The sequence below is a fragment of the Nannospalax galili genome, unplaced genomic scaffold (genome assembly GCF_000622305.1).
Source record: "Nannospalax galili isolate Female #2095 unplaced genomic scaffold, S.galili_v1.0 scaffold120, whole genome shotgun sequence".
NCBI classification, from domain to species: domain Eukaryota; kingdom Metazoa; phylum Chordata; class Mammalia; order Rodentia; family Spalacidae; genus Nannospalax; species Nannospalax galili.
In genome coordinates, this window is record NW_008350324.1 from 4,321,296 (window position 1) to 4,337,429 (window position 16,134).

The 16,134-nt window shown below is 49.7% G+C and overlaps 1 protein-coding gene across 3 annotated transcripts in view; it reads left to right on the forward strand.

Annotated features, from left to right (window-relative positions):
* Rasal1 (RAS protein activator like 1) overlaps positions 1 to 16,134 on the forward strand; it is a 37,915-nt gene that overhangs the window by 3,396 nt on the left and 18,385 nt on the right. For all 3 annotated transcript variants that reach the window (XM_029570577.1, XM_008847484.3, XM_008847485.3), the window contains 6 exons: positions 2,691 to 2,747; positions 4,864 to 4,977; positions 5,107 to 5,168; positions 11,366 to 11,495; positions 14,927 to 15,008; positions 15,082 to 15,213. In XM_029570577.1, the coding sequence (XP_029426437.1) occupies positions 2,691 to 2,747; positions 4,864 to 4,977; positions 5,107 to 5,168; positions 11,366 to 11,495; positions 14,927 to 15,008; positions 15,082 to 15,213 (577 nt within the window). The remainder of the gene's footprint in view (positions 1 to 2,690; positions 2,748 to 4,863; positions 4,978 to 5,106; positions 5,169 to 11,365; positions 11,496 to 14,926; positions 15,009 to 15,081; positions 15,214 to 16,134) is intronic.

The following is a 16,134-nucleotide window of genomic DNA, read 5'->3' on the forward strand; positions in this document are numbered from 1 at the left end:
AGAGATGGCTCAGCAGTCAAGAGCACTGGCTGTTCTTGCAGAGGACCTGGATTTGGTTCCCAGCACCCACATGACAGCTAACAACGGTCTATAACTCCAGTTCCAGGGAGGATCTGATGCCTTCTTCTGGCCTCCAAGGGTATTGCATACATGTGGTGCACTTACATACATGCAGACAAAACACTCATACACATTAAAAAAATATAGCTGCTAAGATGGACGTGTAGCCCAGTTGGTAGAGCACTTGCCTAGCAGGCACCCACTTCAATCCCCAGCATTGCTTTAACCAGGCATGTGAGTACACACCTGTGATCCCAGCACTTGAAAGATGGAGGCAGGAGGATCATTTTCAAGGTCATTGTTGGCTACATAGAGAGTTCAAGGCCAACCTAGGATACATAAGACCCTGTCTCAAAAAAAAAAAAAAAAAAAAAAAAAAAAAAAGTAAGCTGGACATGGTAGTGAACACTGGTGATTCCAGCACTTGGGAGATGGAGTCAGGAAGACTGTGGTGAGTTCAGAGCTAGCCTGGGTTACATGGTGAGTTCTAGGCCAATCCTGGCTAGTAAGACCCTGTCTCAAACAAAAACAAAAGATAAAAGTTGCTGTCAATCTGTTGATCACTAAGGGCTTATGATGGACATGTACTGTGTTTGACACTTCTATGGTCCAACTGATTTCTCTCTTACAAATGGAGAAATTAAAGTCCAGAGAGGCAGTCACTGGCATAAAATCACGCAACTGTGAATATCAACAGTTTCAATGCAGGAAACATACTGGGCAGGCAATGGCTGAGGGCCCCATTTTCCCAAGTTTGCCTGAGGCAGGGACCGTGGGAGAGGCCAGGAGTTTGGAGGGACCTGAGTTTGGAGAGTTTGGCCCCGCCTGCTACTGTGGCCCCTACCAGATAGCCTGATAAGGGCGTAGTGCGTCACAGCCCTGGAGCGGATGTGCTGAGCACTGCTCCCATGAGGGGCCTGGGGTCAGCCAGGTTGCCTGGGAGGGGCTATTTCCCAGTCCTATGCCAGGGGATCCCAGTCCATTCTGAGCCACATCTGCACTGGGGAGTCCAAGGAAGTTTAGGAATAGAGAAGTCGAGGGAAACTGAGGCACAGGGAAGGGACTCATTCATCTCAGTCAGTCAGCATTACTGTGCCCTGGGGTCCCCAAGGCATTTATGGTTCTGTTTCAGAGAGAGGGTGGCTGGAGTGGGTAGAAGGTACAGGGCTAGGATTGAGTTGGCCCCACAGACCTGGGCTGGAATCCTGTCTCCACTGTCCCGTCCTCTGATACAGCTGTATATCCATTCATCCAGCACCCTCTGCAGGATCACCTGCAGTCACAAATCACAAGAGAAATGTAGAAAGATGATTTAGGTGCAGGAGTAGTGTTTATTTATTTATTGAGACGTGGTCTCACGTGGTCTCGCTATGTTGCCACGGGTTCAAGCCTCAGCCTGTGGAGGAGCCAGGACTATGGGTGTGGCCCATCCCAAATGGCTTGGAGGGTTATTTTAAACTGTGGCTGTCAGGGGCTGCCTCTCTGAGGACATGACTTTTGCAAGGTTTGAATGAAGACCCTGGTAGGCAGACAGGATTTACTGGTGATTGTTATTACAAAGTGGGGGAGAAGAAAACTGGCTTTGCTTGGCTGAAGGCTCAGGGCTTCGAAAAGGCAAAATAGCTCTTGTCTTTTGGGGTTTTGTTTTATTTTCTTTTTTTAAAATATTTTATTTTTATTTAATGTATATGGGTGTATTGCTTGCATGTAGGTAGGTGCACCTGTGTCGTGCAGTGCCAGCGGAGGTCAGAAGAGGGCGTTGGATCCCCTAGAACTGGAGTTACAGATGGTTGTTAGCTGCCATGTGGGTGCTAGGAATCGAACCCGGGTCCTCTGCAAGAACAGTAAATGCTCTTAATCCCTAAGCCACTTCTCCAGCCCCAGTTTTGTTTTATTTTCAATGCTGGGGATAGAATCTGGGTTCGAGCATGCTAGAGAGGCAAGTACTCCACCGCTGAGTCACACATCAGCCCTATAGCCATCTCTTGTGGGTTCAGTTTTGAGGTCTCTGGTATGTGTCTGAAGGTTCTTCCTGTCCAGGACAAGGAGCAAAAGGGTGGGCTGAGCAGGGTGCTGCTTAGCTCAGAAGTAAGCATTGAGGTACCAACTGTGGCAGGGAGCTCAGGGCAGCCCGTGATCCTCCTCTACACCTCGCTCTTTAGCACCTTAGCCCTCTCCCCAGGTGTGTGTTAACGTCTGCTGGAGTCACAGAGTGACAAAACTGAGGCCCCAGATGGGATGGGACACAAGGCAAGGAATAGGGAGGCACAACCAGATCTCTAGGAAAGCTCCCCAAAATGTACCTTCAACCAGTATTTGGGGCTTTCTGGGGTCAGGACTCCCAACTGTGGCTTTGTGCCTTAGTGTCCCATTCCCACAGTGGAAACTTAGAGTATGTGTATGGGGTAGGTTATGTCAGTAGTATGTGGATAGATAGCTTTCACAGTGTTGATGTAACCTATCCATGTTCCCCGAGGTCCTGCCTCTTTGCAAGACTTGCTGTGTGACCCAGGGTAAGGCCCCTCCCTTCTCTGGGCCTTAGCCTCACTCTGCCTTAATAGTAAAGTGAGGATTGGGACTCCCACCATGTCTGCCCTTCCAACCCTTTCCCTGACCTCCTCCCTCTACAGATCCGGGAGCAGTGACCCCTACTGCCTGGTGAAAGTGGATGACGAGGTGGTGGCCAGGTGCGTAATCAGCGAGTGGGTGGGGCCCAGGAAGGAGTATCTGTGCCTCAGAGAGGCTCTGGGAAGACAGCCTTTACCCCAGGGGTCCTGCAGGTCTCAAGGGGACTGTTTATGTCCTGGCCTTTCCGGGGTGCACTATTGGGCTGCCAGCTGCAGCCCCACACAGCCCCATTAAGTGGTCCCTTACCTGAAGGGGGCCCATGATTTCCTTGTGGCTCCCTGGGGCTGACTCAACCATGCTGTACCTCCCCCTGTGGCCTCTTGGGGGGGCGGGCATCTCACGGTTGGCTGGGCTGGCTGGTTCTGGGCCTCTGGATGCTGCGGGTGCCTGTGTGTATGTGTGTGTGTGTGTGTGTGTGTGTGTGTGTATGTGTGTCTACAAATGTTCGAGTGGGGCTGCGTGTGTGTGTGTGTGTTTGTGTGCCCTGGCCTGCCCAGCTGGGAGCTTTGAATCTGTTGTAAATGCCTCTAATCATGTGTGAATGTCCATGTGGGTGTACAGGCCCACAGGACTCATTTGTGTACCCATGTGCAGGGTGTGCATGTGCCTCAGTAGGCACACAGACTGGTGTGAGGAGGATGTGCAGGTGTTGGCCTGCGCTGAGTGTGGAGGGGGCATGTCTGAGCTGGGCTTCTGCCCCCGCAAGCAGAGGGATAGCTCTCAGCCCCCACAGTCGTGAGGGCGTGGGTGGGTTTGTGGCTGAGGCCTTGGTTCCTATGGAGACATCAGGAATCAAATGCTCTTGGTGCTAGTTCTGGCCCATATGGGCTGGGAACTGCGGTGGGGATTCCTCAGGGAGGGGTCTGCTGGTGCACCCCTGTTGACCCCTTCCGTGGCTCTCCCCTATGCTTGACCTATTCTGTGTCACTAACTCTCAGCCTTACACTGGCTTTCTGTATGACTTCAGGCTACTGTATTCCCTTCTCTGGGCTGCAAGGAGCCAACAGCTCAGGGACTAGTAATGGGAATTGGCATAAGGCTGGTGGGTGGAGGGCAGGGTATGTGGGAAGCAGCTCTGAGGATCTATCTGATGGTGGTTCCCTGGGTCAGGTAGAGAGGACTCTGTGGTGTGTGTGTGTGTGTGTGTGTGTGTGTGTAAAGAAATGAGGAAGGATGTCACAGGCAGGGGAAGCCAGCTGGGTAGACTTGAGTCTGCTGGGTCTTTGCTGGGCAAAGTAGAATCTTTGTTCCCTGTTGGGTAAAAGGAAGCGCAATGGGGTGCCAGGTCCCCTTGCTGACTGTGTATGTGCACCTGTGTCTGGTTTTGGCTTAGCCCTTGGTGCCTCTGTGTTTCCTTGGCTTGCTAGGTGCTGTGAAGCCCTGAGTGCCCTGTACCCTGTGGATGCCGCAGTGTCCTGGCCTGACCTGTCCCCCCTGCATCCCTTCCCACACAACACCTTCCTGTTCTTTGAACAGGAACCTCCTAGTGCCTGCCTCGGGGCCTTTACACATGCTGTTCCAGCCATCTGGAACTCTAGTTTACCCTGCTCATTTTCTTTTGCCGAAGTGTCTTCTGTGGGAAGTCTTCCTTGAACTTCCCTCCCCTCTTTCCAATGCCAAGCCGCATCTGGGCCTCAGTGAGTTCACCACACATATAGGATGCCTTGGTGGTCTGGGTGAGGGGTAGGATGTGAATGAACAGAACTCTGTGTGTTGTGATTGTGGATTGTGTGTTGCTAGTGAGCACATGTCTGAATCTCTGTGTCTGCATGTGCCAGGCTTGTGTCTATCTGGGTCACCATGCCTATATTTACAAACGCATGTTTCTGGAGGCTTCCGAGGATGCCCGTGTATATGTGAATGTGTCTTCTTGTATATCTGGCTTCCTTGGTGTATATAAGTGAGTCTCTCTGCCTCTGTGTGTGTGTGTGTGTGTGTGTGTGTGTGTGTGTGTGTACATATTTTGACTCCGTATGGCTCTGCCCCCATGTGTCTGAATCTCTGGTATGTGTGTATGTTGGGTCTGTGTGTCCCTGTGTGTGTGGGGGCTGTCTAGGCTTTAGGAGTGTATGCCTAGCTGTGTCTGTTCTTGGGTATGTGTATCCCCTAGTTCTGTTTGTGGGGGTCCCCATGTCTCCGACCATGTGAGGCTCCAGCCCAACACTCCTCTTGCAGGACAGCAACAGTCTGGCGGAGCCTGAGCCCCTTCTGGGGGGAGGAGTACACCGTGCACCTGCCGCGGGACTTCCACCACCTTGCCTTCTATGTACTGGACGAAGACACGGTTGGGTGTGTGTCAGGCAGGTGGGGGGGGTTGTGAGGGCCCCAAGTGGAAGTGTGTTGCCCTCATCCCCTGACTTCTGTGCTCTGAGGGCAAATGAGGTTCCCCATCTGACTGTCCCCTGCCATATTCCCCAGGCACGATGACACCATTGGGAAGATCTCCCTGAGCAAGGAGGCCATTGCAGCCGACCCACGAGGTGAGCAGGGCAAGGGAGGAGAAGCCTACAAAGTGACTTTGAGAGGAAGTGGCCTCAGGAGGCCCAGAGCTGGCAGGGGAGGACCCGGCTGCAGTTGCTTTTGTCTTTAATTTCTAATTCAGCTCATTAAGGAGCAGCTGATTCATTTGCATAGAGCAGGGTTCACACTCCAACAGCGGGAAACCCTCTCCCTGCCCTTTGGTAGTCAGCGGCTTCTCTTCTGTGCTTCTGAATAAGGGCTCCCCTAGCTGGCCTCCAACTTGTGGTGATCTTCTTGCCTCAGCCTCCTGGGTGCTGCTATTACAGGTGCACAGCACTGTGCCTGGCCCTGGCAGTTTTTGACAGTGCTGGGGATGAATCCAGGGCCTCGAAAATGTTCTGCTGTTGAGCTGCACCCCAGGCTGGAGGGTTGTTTTTGTTTTGATGCTCATTAAGCAAGGACAACAGCAGTGTCAGGAAGCACTGACACACTGAGAAGTGCATTTGAGCCCTTCCGAACCGTGCTATAGTCACTCAGTTCTCAAGGTAACCCTGTGAGGTGGGGACCCATAGTGTATCCATTTTTTTTCCTGGTGATTAAGCTGAGACACAAAGTGTTAAAGTACTCATCCAGAGATGTACAGATTTTGTGACAACCAGGCATCAGACCCAGGGTGTTTGGACCCAGAAACTGAGAACCTCCTGCCTCACTCTGAGTGTGAGTGTGGGCATTGGGCATGTGAGTGTGTACATGAGAGGGTACATATGTGTGTGCATGTATGTGTAGGTGAGCGTGTGTGTAAGCATGTACATGTGTGTGTCTCTCAGTTCACATGAGCGTGTCACACTCACTTTTCTGTACTTTGCCTTTCTTTAAAAATATTTATTTTTATTCTTTTTAATGATGTGCATGTATGTGTATGTGACTGCAGATAACTTAAGGAGGCCAGAAGAGGGCGTCAGATCCCCTGGAGCTGGAGTCACAAGCAGTCATGAGCCGCCCAGTGTGGGTGCTGGGAACTGAACTCGGGTCCTCTGGAAGAGCAGTACTTGCTCTCAATGCTGAGCCATCTCTTTCGTCCCTGTTCTTTGCCTTTTTATGTCGACTGTATATATTTTGTTTTTTTGAGACAGGTTATTCAGGCCTGGAACTCAGTATGTAGCTGAGGCTGGTCTTGAACTCATGGCAATTCTCTTGCCTCAGACTCCCAGTGTTGAGGTGACAGGCATGAGTCAGCACACCCAGCTAGCCACAGTGCACCTTTCTGGTCTCTCTATAGCAGTGCTGTAAGGATTTTTGCCTTCTTTTTCCTTCACATGATGTCACTGCACTCCTTTTGTGATGGTCCCATCATGCACTTGGCTGACTTGCTATGGAAGCATCTAGGTTGTTGACAACATTGCAGCCTTGCACTTACTAACATCATGTCACACACAGTTCCATCAGTCAGAGAAATGTCTAGAAGTTGTTTTGCAGGATCAAAGCATACTTAAAAAAAAAAGTTAAGTTGGTATCACAGACCCCACAAACTTCAGGGGCTAAAGGAAGTAAGAATGCCTCAGGAAGGGACACCTCTGGGCACTGGCAGAGGTGGGGACACTGTCCCGATCTTAGTGGGGCAGAGCGATGCTATATCCACAGCAAGGAGGGTGGACACTGACAATCTACATTCCCAAGCAGGGTGTAGTGGCACACACCTGCCATCGTAGTACTCAAGAGGCTGAGACAGTAGGATCTTTGTGAGTTTGAAGCCAGCCTGGTCTACACAGTGAGGCCCCCTGCCTTTTTTTTTTGAGACAGGACCTCACTATGTGGCATTGGCCTGCCTGGAACTCACTATGTAGAGTAGGTTGGCTTCAAACTCACAGAGATTCTCCTTTCCTGCCTCTGAGTGTGCTGCGCTTAAAGGTATGCATCACCACACCTAGGTAATTGTGTGTGTGTGTGTGTGTGTGTGTGTGTGTGTGTGGTGCTGGGATCAAACCCAGGACTCCACTATTGAGCTATGCGACAGCTCCCTTTGCACATTTGATCGTAATTGTTAAATTGAGGTCATAATTTACCTGTGCCATGCCATTAGGTAAAAAAATTGCTTTTAGTACAGCTTTATTTGTACTCTCTAGAATGAGAGCAATCATGTTCTCATGGTTTGAGAGTCGCCTCTGTGCTCTTTGTCTATTGTCTATTCATATTGCAAATGTGGTTTTGCCCATTAGGTTTTTTGCCTTTCCTTTTTAACTTGTAGGAGCTCTTTACATATTACAGAAATTAAATCATTATCAGCTTCAGAATGCACACATCCCTCCCATGCCCCCCTTGATTTTCTGCTCTACATAGAAGACTTTCCCAACTCTAAGCAGCGGTGTGTGCGTGTGTTTGTGTACAGGAGCGTTCATGTACAAATGCCCTTGTTTCTCTGTGGGTGTGCAGGCGACAGAGCAATCTCAGGCGTTCCTCCTCAGGCTCTGCCTACCCTTTTTTTTTTTTTTAAAGGTAAGCTCTCTCATTGGACCTGGAGCTCACTGAGTAGGCCTGTCTCTACTTCCCTAGAACTGGGGTTATAAACACATAGCATGTCCTGCTTTTTACATGGGTGTTGGGTATGGAACTCAGGTCCTCATGTTTGCATGGCAAGTACTTCACCACCTCCCCAGCCCCATTAGGCAGGGTTTTTGTTTTGGGGTTTTTTGTTTGTTTGTTTTTGGACAGTAGCTCATGGAACCAGGTTGTTTTGAACTCAGCACGTAGCTGAGGATGACCTTAAATTCTTGATCCTCCTGCGTCTACTTCCCAAGTGCAGAGATTACAAGTGTGAACCACTGAGCCCAGCTTTGTTTTTTGGTTTTGAGTCCTCGTTTTTGTTTTTATGAGAGTCTTACTCTGGATCTCAAGTTGGCCTTAAACTTGAGATCCTTCTGTCTTAAGACTCCAGAGCACTGGGATCCCAGGTGTGAGCTCATATGCCCAGCACTGGGAAAAAATCTCTTTGCATGATTCTTTCTAGTAACAATATGTTTCTCTTCTTTTCTTCTCTTCCCATCCACTCCTTCCTTTCTTCCTTCTCTCTTTCCTTCCCTCCTTTCTTTTTATTGATGGGTCTCATGTAGCCCAGGTTGGCCTCAAACTCACTAAGTAGCTGAGGATGACTTTGAACTCCTGATCCCTCTGCCTCCACCTCCCCATGCTGGGATCACAGCTATGCACCACCAGGTTTGGCTTGTTTCTTGAATCCACTTGGAATATATCCAAATGCACCATGTGGACTGGGGCTTGAAACATTATTTTTATCTCAGCATTGTTTAACACTTTGTTTTTCTTCCATGGGAATTAGTTGAGAATTCACTATTTGCCAGCCATCACAGTAATCACTATGTTCCTAAGTAACAAGGGCTGGTAATGTACCAGTTCTGATGTTGACAACTTTACGTGCATTTCTCTTGGCCCCTGAGTGACATGTATACTGGAATATTTAAAGGTGGTTTCCTTCCAGACTCTGGTGTCAGCAAGGCCAAGTGGAGCCCTTGCTAGAGATTAATTGGAAAGGCCTCTAGGAGCTAGGCTGGGGTCCTGGTTTTCTTCTGAAGACAATGGGGAGCTATTGATGGTTCTTGAGGTAGATAGTTGGAGGTCTAGTATCAGAAGATTCCTGAAGCCGCTTTGTCACAGAGGGTAGACACAGATTAGTCAGAGTCTTTGCAGTGACCAAGTGACAAATCCTGGTAGCATGCTGTACTCAGCATGGCGGCAGAGATGGAGAGCAGAGGAAGGTCTTCCATGTCCAGCAGCATGGGGGATTAGATCCCCAGAGGCACCTCCTTCCCTGTGATATGGAGATCCAAGTTAGTAAAGGTTTCCAGGACATTGTTGTACATGCTGTTAAGAAAGAAATCCCAAAGCTAGGTGTGGTGGCACACATCTTTAATTCTAGCATTCGGGAGGCAGGCAGGTCTCTGTGAAATTGAGGCCAGCCTGGTCTACATGGTCAGTTCCAGACCTGTTGGGGCTACAAGGAGACCCTGTCAAAAAGAAAAAAAATGAAAGAAAGAAAAAAAAAAATCACTGCATATTTCTAATCCCCCTCACTCAAGTTAGCTGCTAAAACTTAACAGGAAGGGGTGAACAGCCAGCACCCAGTGAAGGAAGGGTCTCCCTGAAAGAGAAAGTTAACATCAGGGTCAACAGAGCATCCAAGCCATGGGCTAGGGGCAAGGTAGAAGATATCAGACACCAGGACCCCCCAGGCTGAGACCCTCTGTTGTGTGACACTATTCCTGGGAAGACATGAACAAATGTCTTTTCACCCCAGACATCAATGACAGACCAAAGTAAGGATATCACCAAAGTCCAACTTGGTAAACAGATGAGTTTTACTGGGGTTATTTACAGAGTATGGGTGAGGGAGTACTTACAGGAGCAGAAACGACTCAAAGACAGCTGTATTACCAAAGCCCACCCAGCGTGGGTGACAGCTCATGAAACAGGAAACCTAGAAGGCCCTGTACAACCTGCAGGCAGCTCACCAGGTTGGAGTGTCTTTTCAGGCAGCTTGGCTGGTCTGTCTCTTCCAGGCAGCTTAGAACATCCTGTGTAAAAGCAGCTTCCCTCCAAGATGGGAAATCTTATCTGGGAAGGAATTGCTACACAGAAGCCCTGGGTACAGCAGCCAGCACCCCAGCACATGATCAGAGTCTCCTTGAGGTTCACCCAGAGAGAGATGAGCTAACATGAATTCACAAAGAGGACAAAGCACACAAGGGAGCAAGTACTACGAGAGTCTACAGAAGCCATAGCCACGTCCAGACCTGACTCTAGAGCTGTCAGTATGCTCCTGTCTTCGCTCCTTTTCCTGTGGCTGTGATAAAATACTCTGGCAAAAGCAACTTAAGAGAGAAAGGGTTTATTTAGCTCACATTGAAGGATACAGTCCATCATGGAGGGGAAGTCAAGGCAGAAGGAGCTTGAGGGAGCTGGTCGTATCACATCCACAATCAGGAAGCCGAGATGGATGAATACATCTAGTGCTCAGCTCACTTTTTCCCTTACAGAGTCCAGGATCTGCTACCCAGGGAATGGCATCCTGCAGTTATCACGTGTCTTTCCACATCAGTTAACACAATCAAAATAACCTCCCACTGGTGTGCCCTGCAGCCTATCTCCCAAGTGATTTATCTCCCTAGTGATACTAGATTATGTCAAATTGACGTTAACCACAGTTATACTTGCTTTAAAAAGTCAAATATTTAAGGGAGATAAAAAGATGTGCTCCCAAGAATGGGTAGCAATGGCAACAAAATATTAAAACATTTGAGCCAGGTGTGCTGAACATTTCTGTAATCCCTGCACTCAGGAGACAGGCAGAGGCAGAGGCAGAGGATCAGGGATACCAGGCTGTATAATGAGATGCTGAATTTGAAAAAGGAGGAAGGGGCAGGCATGGTGGCACTAATCCCAGCACTTGGGAGGCAGAGGCAGGTGGATCTCTATGAGTTTGAGGCCAGCCTGATCTACATGGTGAGTTCCAGGCCAGCTGGGGCTACAGGGAGACCCTGTCTCAAAAAGATCCAAAAACAAATAAATTAAATTAAATAAGTAAATAAATAAATGAGGAGGGGGGACTGCTCTCACAGAAGACCCCGGTTCAATCCCCAGCAGGTTACCTGACAGGTAACAACAGCCATCTATAACTCCAGTTCCTGGGATCGAGCACACTCTTCTGGCCCCCACAGGCACTGCATGCATGTGGTACACTTTCGCATATCAGAGAAAACACTCATATACATAAAATGAAAATGAATTTTCTTAAAAAAGAAAAGGAGTGGGAAGAAAAGATGCTTACCAAAGAGCACTAGTCTGAATGCTGACTTCTTAGCGTCAGTAGGAACCAGAAGTCAATAGAACAGTGTCTTCAAAGTGTGGGGAGAAGCAGGGGAGGGGTTAGTGACAGAGACTTTATATCCCAGATGCTGGGGGCGATGGAAGGGCTCAGCTGTGCAGCTGGTGTTCAGAATTGAGCTCTGCCATTTCCTAGCTGGGGGGTCAAGGGCAGAGGTGGTCTCCTCTCTGCACCCCAGTTTCCTCCTCTGGACATGGGTTGCAGATGGCACCCAAGGCTGTGAGAAGCCACTGGCATCCTGCGAGGTCACTGTTAGTGGAAGTTCTGAGCTAACCCTGCCTTGCGTGTGCCAGGAGCTTCCCAAAGACCTTGTGTGCCCTCCAGGGATCGACAGCTGGATCAACCTGAGTCGAGTGGACCCTGATGCAGAGGTTCAGGGTGAGGTCTGCCTGGAGGTGCAACTGCTGGAGGACACAAGGGGCCGCTGCCTCCGCTGCCACGTGAGACAAGCCAGGTATGCTCACCATGGAGATGTGTGAGGCGTCTGAAAGTGAGTTGAGGGGCTGGGGACGTGGCTCAGTTGGCAGAGTGCTCACTTAGCATGCACAAGACCCTGGGCTCCATCCTCAGCACCTTATAAACCAGACATGGTGGTGTATGCCTGTAATCCTAACACTCAGGAGATGGAGGCAGGAGGATCAAGAATTAAAGATCATCTTCAGCTACATAGGGAGTTCACAGCCAGCCTGGGCTACAAGAGACCCTGTCTCAACACACACACACACACACACACACACACACACACAAACACATATACATACATAAAGATGGGCAAACCCAAGCCAGGCAGGAGTGCTGCCTGGCTGTGGGGCCCTCTCACACTTATATCCCTTCTGGGTTCACAGCCAGGATCCCCACTTTGTAAACAGTTCAGGCTCACCAGTATCAAGTTTGCAAAGCAAAATCTTATTGGGGTGCCCAGGGACCAGCAACAACCAGCTACATACTCGGGGTGGCCAGACACATGAGTGTGGGGATGTAGTCACCAAATTTTAATACATCAAGGCTGATGAGAAGCCTCGGTGGGTAAAAACATTTGATGTGCAAGCCCGACGACCTAAGTTCGATTCCTGGAACCCACAATGGAATGAAAGAACTGACTTCTAAGAATGTTGTCCTCTGACTTCTACCTGTGTGCTGTGGCGTGCATCTACCCACAGTCAAACACCACACACACACACACACACACACACACACACACACACACACACACACCCACCACCCGCAAAGACAAAAATAATATTTTTTTCTTTTTTATTGAGTGTGCAATTTTCAGACAATATAATTTGATGGTATTTAGATGCCCTCCCCTATCCGTAGCTTTCTCCACTGCCCCACCCAATTTAATGTGCTGTAATATGGCTTATGGAGTCTGATTTGTGTCCCCAAATGTCTTTCAGTGTGGGTCTATCCACTGGGCCCACCAAGAGTTCCACCCCGTAAGATCCTATCTTTCCCCCTCCCAGCAGCCATCAATTGCCAAAAGTACCTTAGCCTGGGTTGGGATTTTTTACCTACTTGCCCATGCCTATGCTAGGATTTTGTCTGGTTTGAACTTGCGTGGGACTTGTGCGTACTGTCACCATTGCTGTGAGTTCGTATGAGTAAATGACCAGATGTCTAGAAGACTGTTTCCTTGTGGTCATCCACCCCCTCTGGCTCTTACAGTCTTTCCACCTCCTGTTCTGCAATGATTCCTGAGATAGAGGCTTCAAATAGGTGTCCTGTTCAAGGACTGCTTATCCCTGATAGGACACCTATTTCAAAAATAAATAGTTAAAAAAAATGAACAGACTGTTACTTAATTTTCATTTGTTTAAGCCAAAGACCTAAATCTGTTGGCTCATAGACCTGCCGTGTGGCTTCAGGCATGGATGGATCCAGGAGCCCAGATGGTGACATCAGGCAGTCTCTCCCTGAATGAGGACAAGATAGACCTCAGGGCCTCAGGCTGGTGTTTTACCAGCTTCCATGCTACAGCTGACCAAGGACTTCTATCACTGTAGACCCTGGACTTCATTCTTAGTGACTCAGCATGAAGCCCACACCTGTTTCTGAATCAGTAGTACCGACTGGTCGTTTAGCCGGGCCCAAGTGAATTCCTGGAAGGGAGGAAGGAGCTCTGTGGGCTGAGAGGGAGAGACGGTTCCATCCTGTCTCCGAGGAGAAGCCAAACACTAACAGACACAGGACCAGCAGAGCAAACAGGTGCCCCTCCAGAAACCCACTCAGGACACCTTCTTGGACACCTGTCTTCTCTCCTGCCTGCCTCCCTCTCAAATCCCTCTCTCTCCTCACTCTTCACATCATCTCCTGCTGCTCTCTTAAGTCCCTCTCATCTCGTGATACCCTGTGTTTCTGCCTTCCCTTCACACCTCACTCCTCCACCTTCACTGTTAGGCCCTGCTCATTCAGATTGGGGCCAGTCTCAATTTATGGCTTGCTGTGTGACTGTAAGTTCCTTCCTTGCCCTCTCTGAGCCTCTCCTACCACTTCTGAGTTTTTGGCTCGAGCATTGGCCCTGGCTGGATGGGGTAGAATTATAAATGAGGAATGAAGCAAGGCTGAGGGATTGTGCCTTGGGGTTTGAACTCCTCTACTGTTCTGCCCATGGCCCCTTCCCCAGACACTAGGCTGTACAGAATCCTTGCAAGCAGGAGAGGAACAGACTGCTGTCGCTTAGCAACTGTGCTGGCTCCTAGGAAACCAAATCTTTGGATGCCCAGAAAGGCTGGGAAACAAGCAGGAGGAAGAAACAGCCCCTGGCTATTGGGGGTCGGGGGGTGGTGATCCTGGATTTGGAGGCCTTGAGAGGGGGACTGGTAAAACTGACACAGGTGAGGCTTTTGTGTTGTCAAGGCAACCAAAGGCAGGAGGTCTCTGTCTCATACCTTCTCTCTGTTCCTAAGCAAGGTGTGGGCATGGGTGTTTGTTGAATGAATAAGTGAGCTGAGCTGGGTCCTGAGCTAAGTGCCTTGCCCATGCTATCTCATTGGACCCCTGCCCTGTGAGCTCGTTCCCTCACTGTTCTCTTTTGGGGGGGTAAGGCTCAGAGAAAGAGGTGACTTTTTCTAATGTCGCTCAGCCACTTAGTGCCAGGCCAGGCTTTAGATTCTTGCCTGTGTGTAGCTCCCCAGGTAGGGTCTCTAGGGAAACTGAGGCTTCATTTCCCTCCCACTGCACCTGCCCTTGCTGGGCTTTTTGGCACAGAGCTTGACCTTTCCATGCCTCAGTTTCTCCTTCTGGAAGGCAGGGGTATCCTCATGCTTCTCCATAGGACTGTTGTGTCTGAAAGCTTCCGGGTCTTCATGGGTGCAGTGATGGCCTGGGCTGGACTCCTGTGGCAGAAGGGCTTGTTGCCCTGGAAACCAGTGACATTTGAATGATCTATATTGAGCCCCCTTTCCAAGGTCCACTGTGGTTATGGTTTGTTCTAGTTTGTTTCTCCATTGCTGTGACAAAACACTCTGACCAATACCAAGTTGGGGAGGAAGGGGCTTATTTGGTTTACATCCCCTGGGTCACAGTTCATCACTGAGGGAGCCCAAGGTAGGAGCTCAGGGCAGGAACATGGAGGCAGGAGCTAGAGCACAGGCCATAGAGGAATGCTGCTTACTGACTTTCTCTCCTGACCCATGCTCAGCCTGCTTTCTTATAGAATACAGGTCAACCTGCCCAGGTGTGACACTGCCCACAGTGGGCTGGGCTTTCCCTCATCACTCAAAAAAATCAAGAAAATACCCCCATAGACATGGCTACAGGCCAGTTCAATGGAGGAATTCCCCAACTGAGGCTCCCTTTACCCAAGCTGACAACCAAAGTTATCCAGTAGCACTGGGTCCTTGAAGGCCTGTGACCACATTCTGCCTCTTCCTCTGTTCTCAGGGACCTGGCTCCCCGGGACATCTCTGGCACGTCGGACCCGTTTGCACGTGTATTCTGGGGCAACCAGAGCTTGGAGACCTCAGTGAGTGGACAATGGGGTGGGGAGGAGTGGGACATCTTGAGATCTCCCACTCACAGCCCCCTTCTGCCCTCAGACAATCAAGAAGACCCGCTTCCCACGCTGGGATGAGGTGTTAGAGCTTCGGGAGGCACCAGGGACCATGTCCTCACTACGTGTGGAACTGTGGGACTGGGACATGGTGGGCAAAAATGACTTCCTGGGCATGGTGAGCATCCCTCCCAATAACGCCCTCAGTGGCTCCCCAGTGCCTCCAATGAGCAATGAGATGGGTGCAGACAGGTGGGTGTGAATGCTGTCTTGTGTGCTGTGGCCTGACTGGGTGGTGGAATCTCAGTACCGACTGGACAGGTGAGGCAACTGAGGCTGAAAAGCTGCAGGGACTTGCCTGAGGCTACAGGATGGGCTGTTCTGGATTTGATATTACCTATCAGCTTCATTGACCCTGTCACCACCCTGGGAGGTTGATGGTCATTATACCCCTTTGCACATGGGGAAACTGAGGTTTGGAGAGGTGAACAGGTCCAGTGACTGAGGGATAGCAGGTGGGTAGTGCATGCCTGTGATCCCAGCACTTGAGAGGCTGAGGCAGGAGGATTGCCACGAGTAAGAGATCAGCCTGGGTAACATAGCGAGACCCTGTCTCAAAAACAGAGACTGATTCTCCTCCTCCCAGCAGCCATTGGTTTCTAATAGTTCCTTAGGTAGGGTTGGGGTTTCTTACCCACTTCCCCATGTCTATGCAGGAATTTTGTCTGGCTTCAGTTTATGCGGGACTTGTGCGTGCTGTCACTGTTGCTGTGAGCTCGCTGTGAGCTCATATGAGTAACTGATCAGCTCTCTGAAAAACTCTGTTTCCCTGTGGTCATCCACCTCCTTTGACTCTTAAAATCTTTCTGCCTCCTCTTCTGTAATGATCCCTGATAGGTTAACCAGGTTCCAGTGGATGGACCCACACCGAATGGCATTTGGGGACACAAATTTGACTCATAGACCCCCCCTATCTATCTATCTATCTATCTATCTATCTATCTATCTATCATCTATCTATCTATCTATCTATCTATCTATCTATCTATCTATCATCATCGTCATCTATCTATCTATCATCTATCTATCATCTATCACC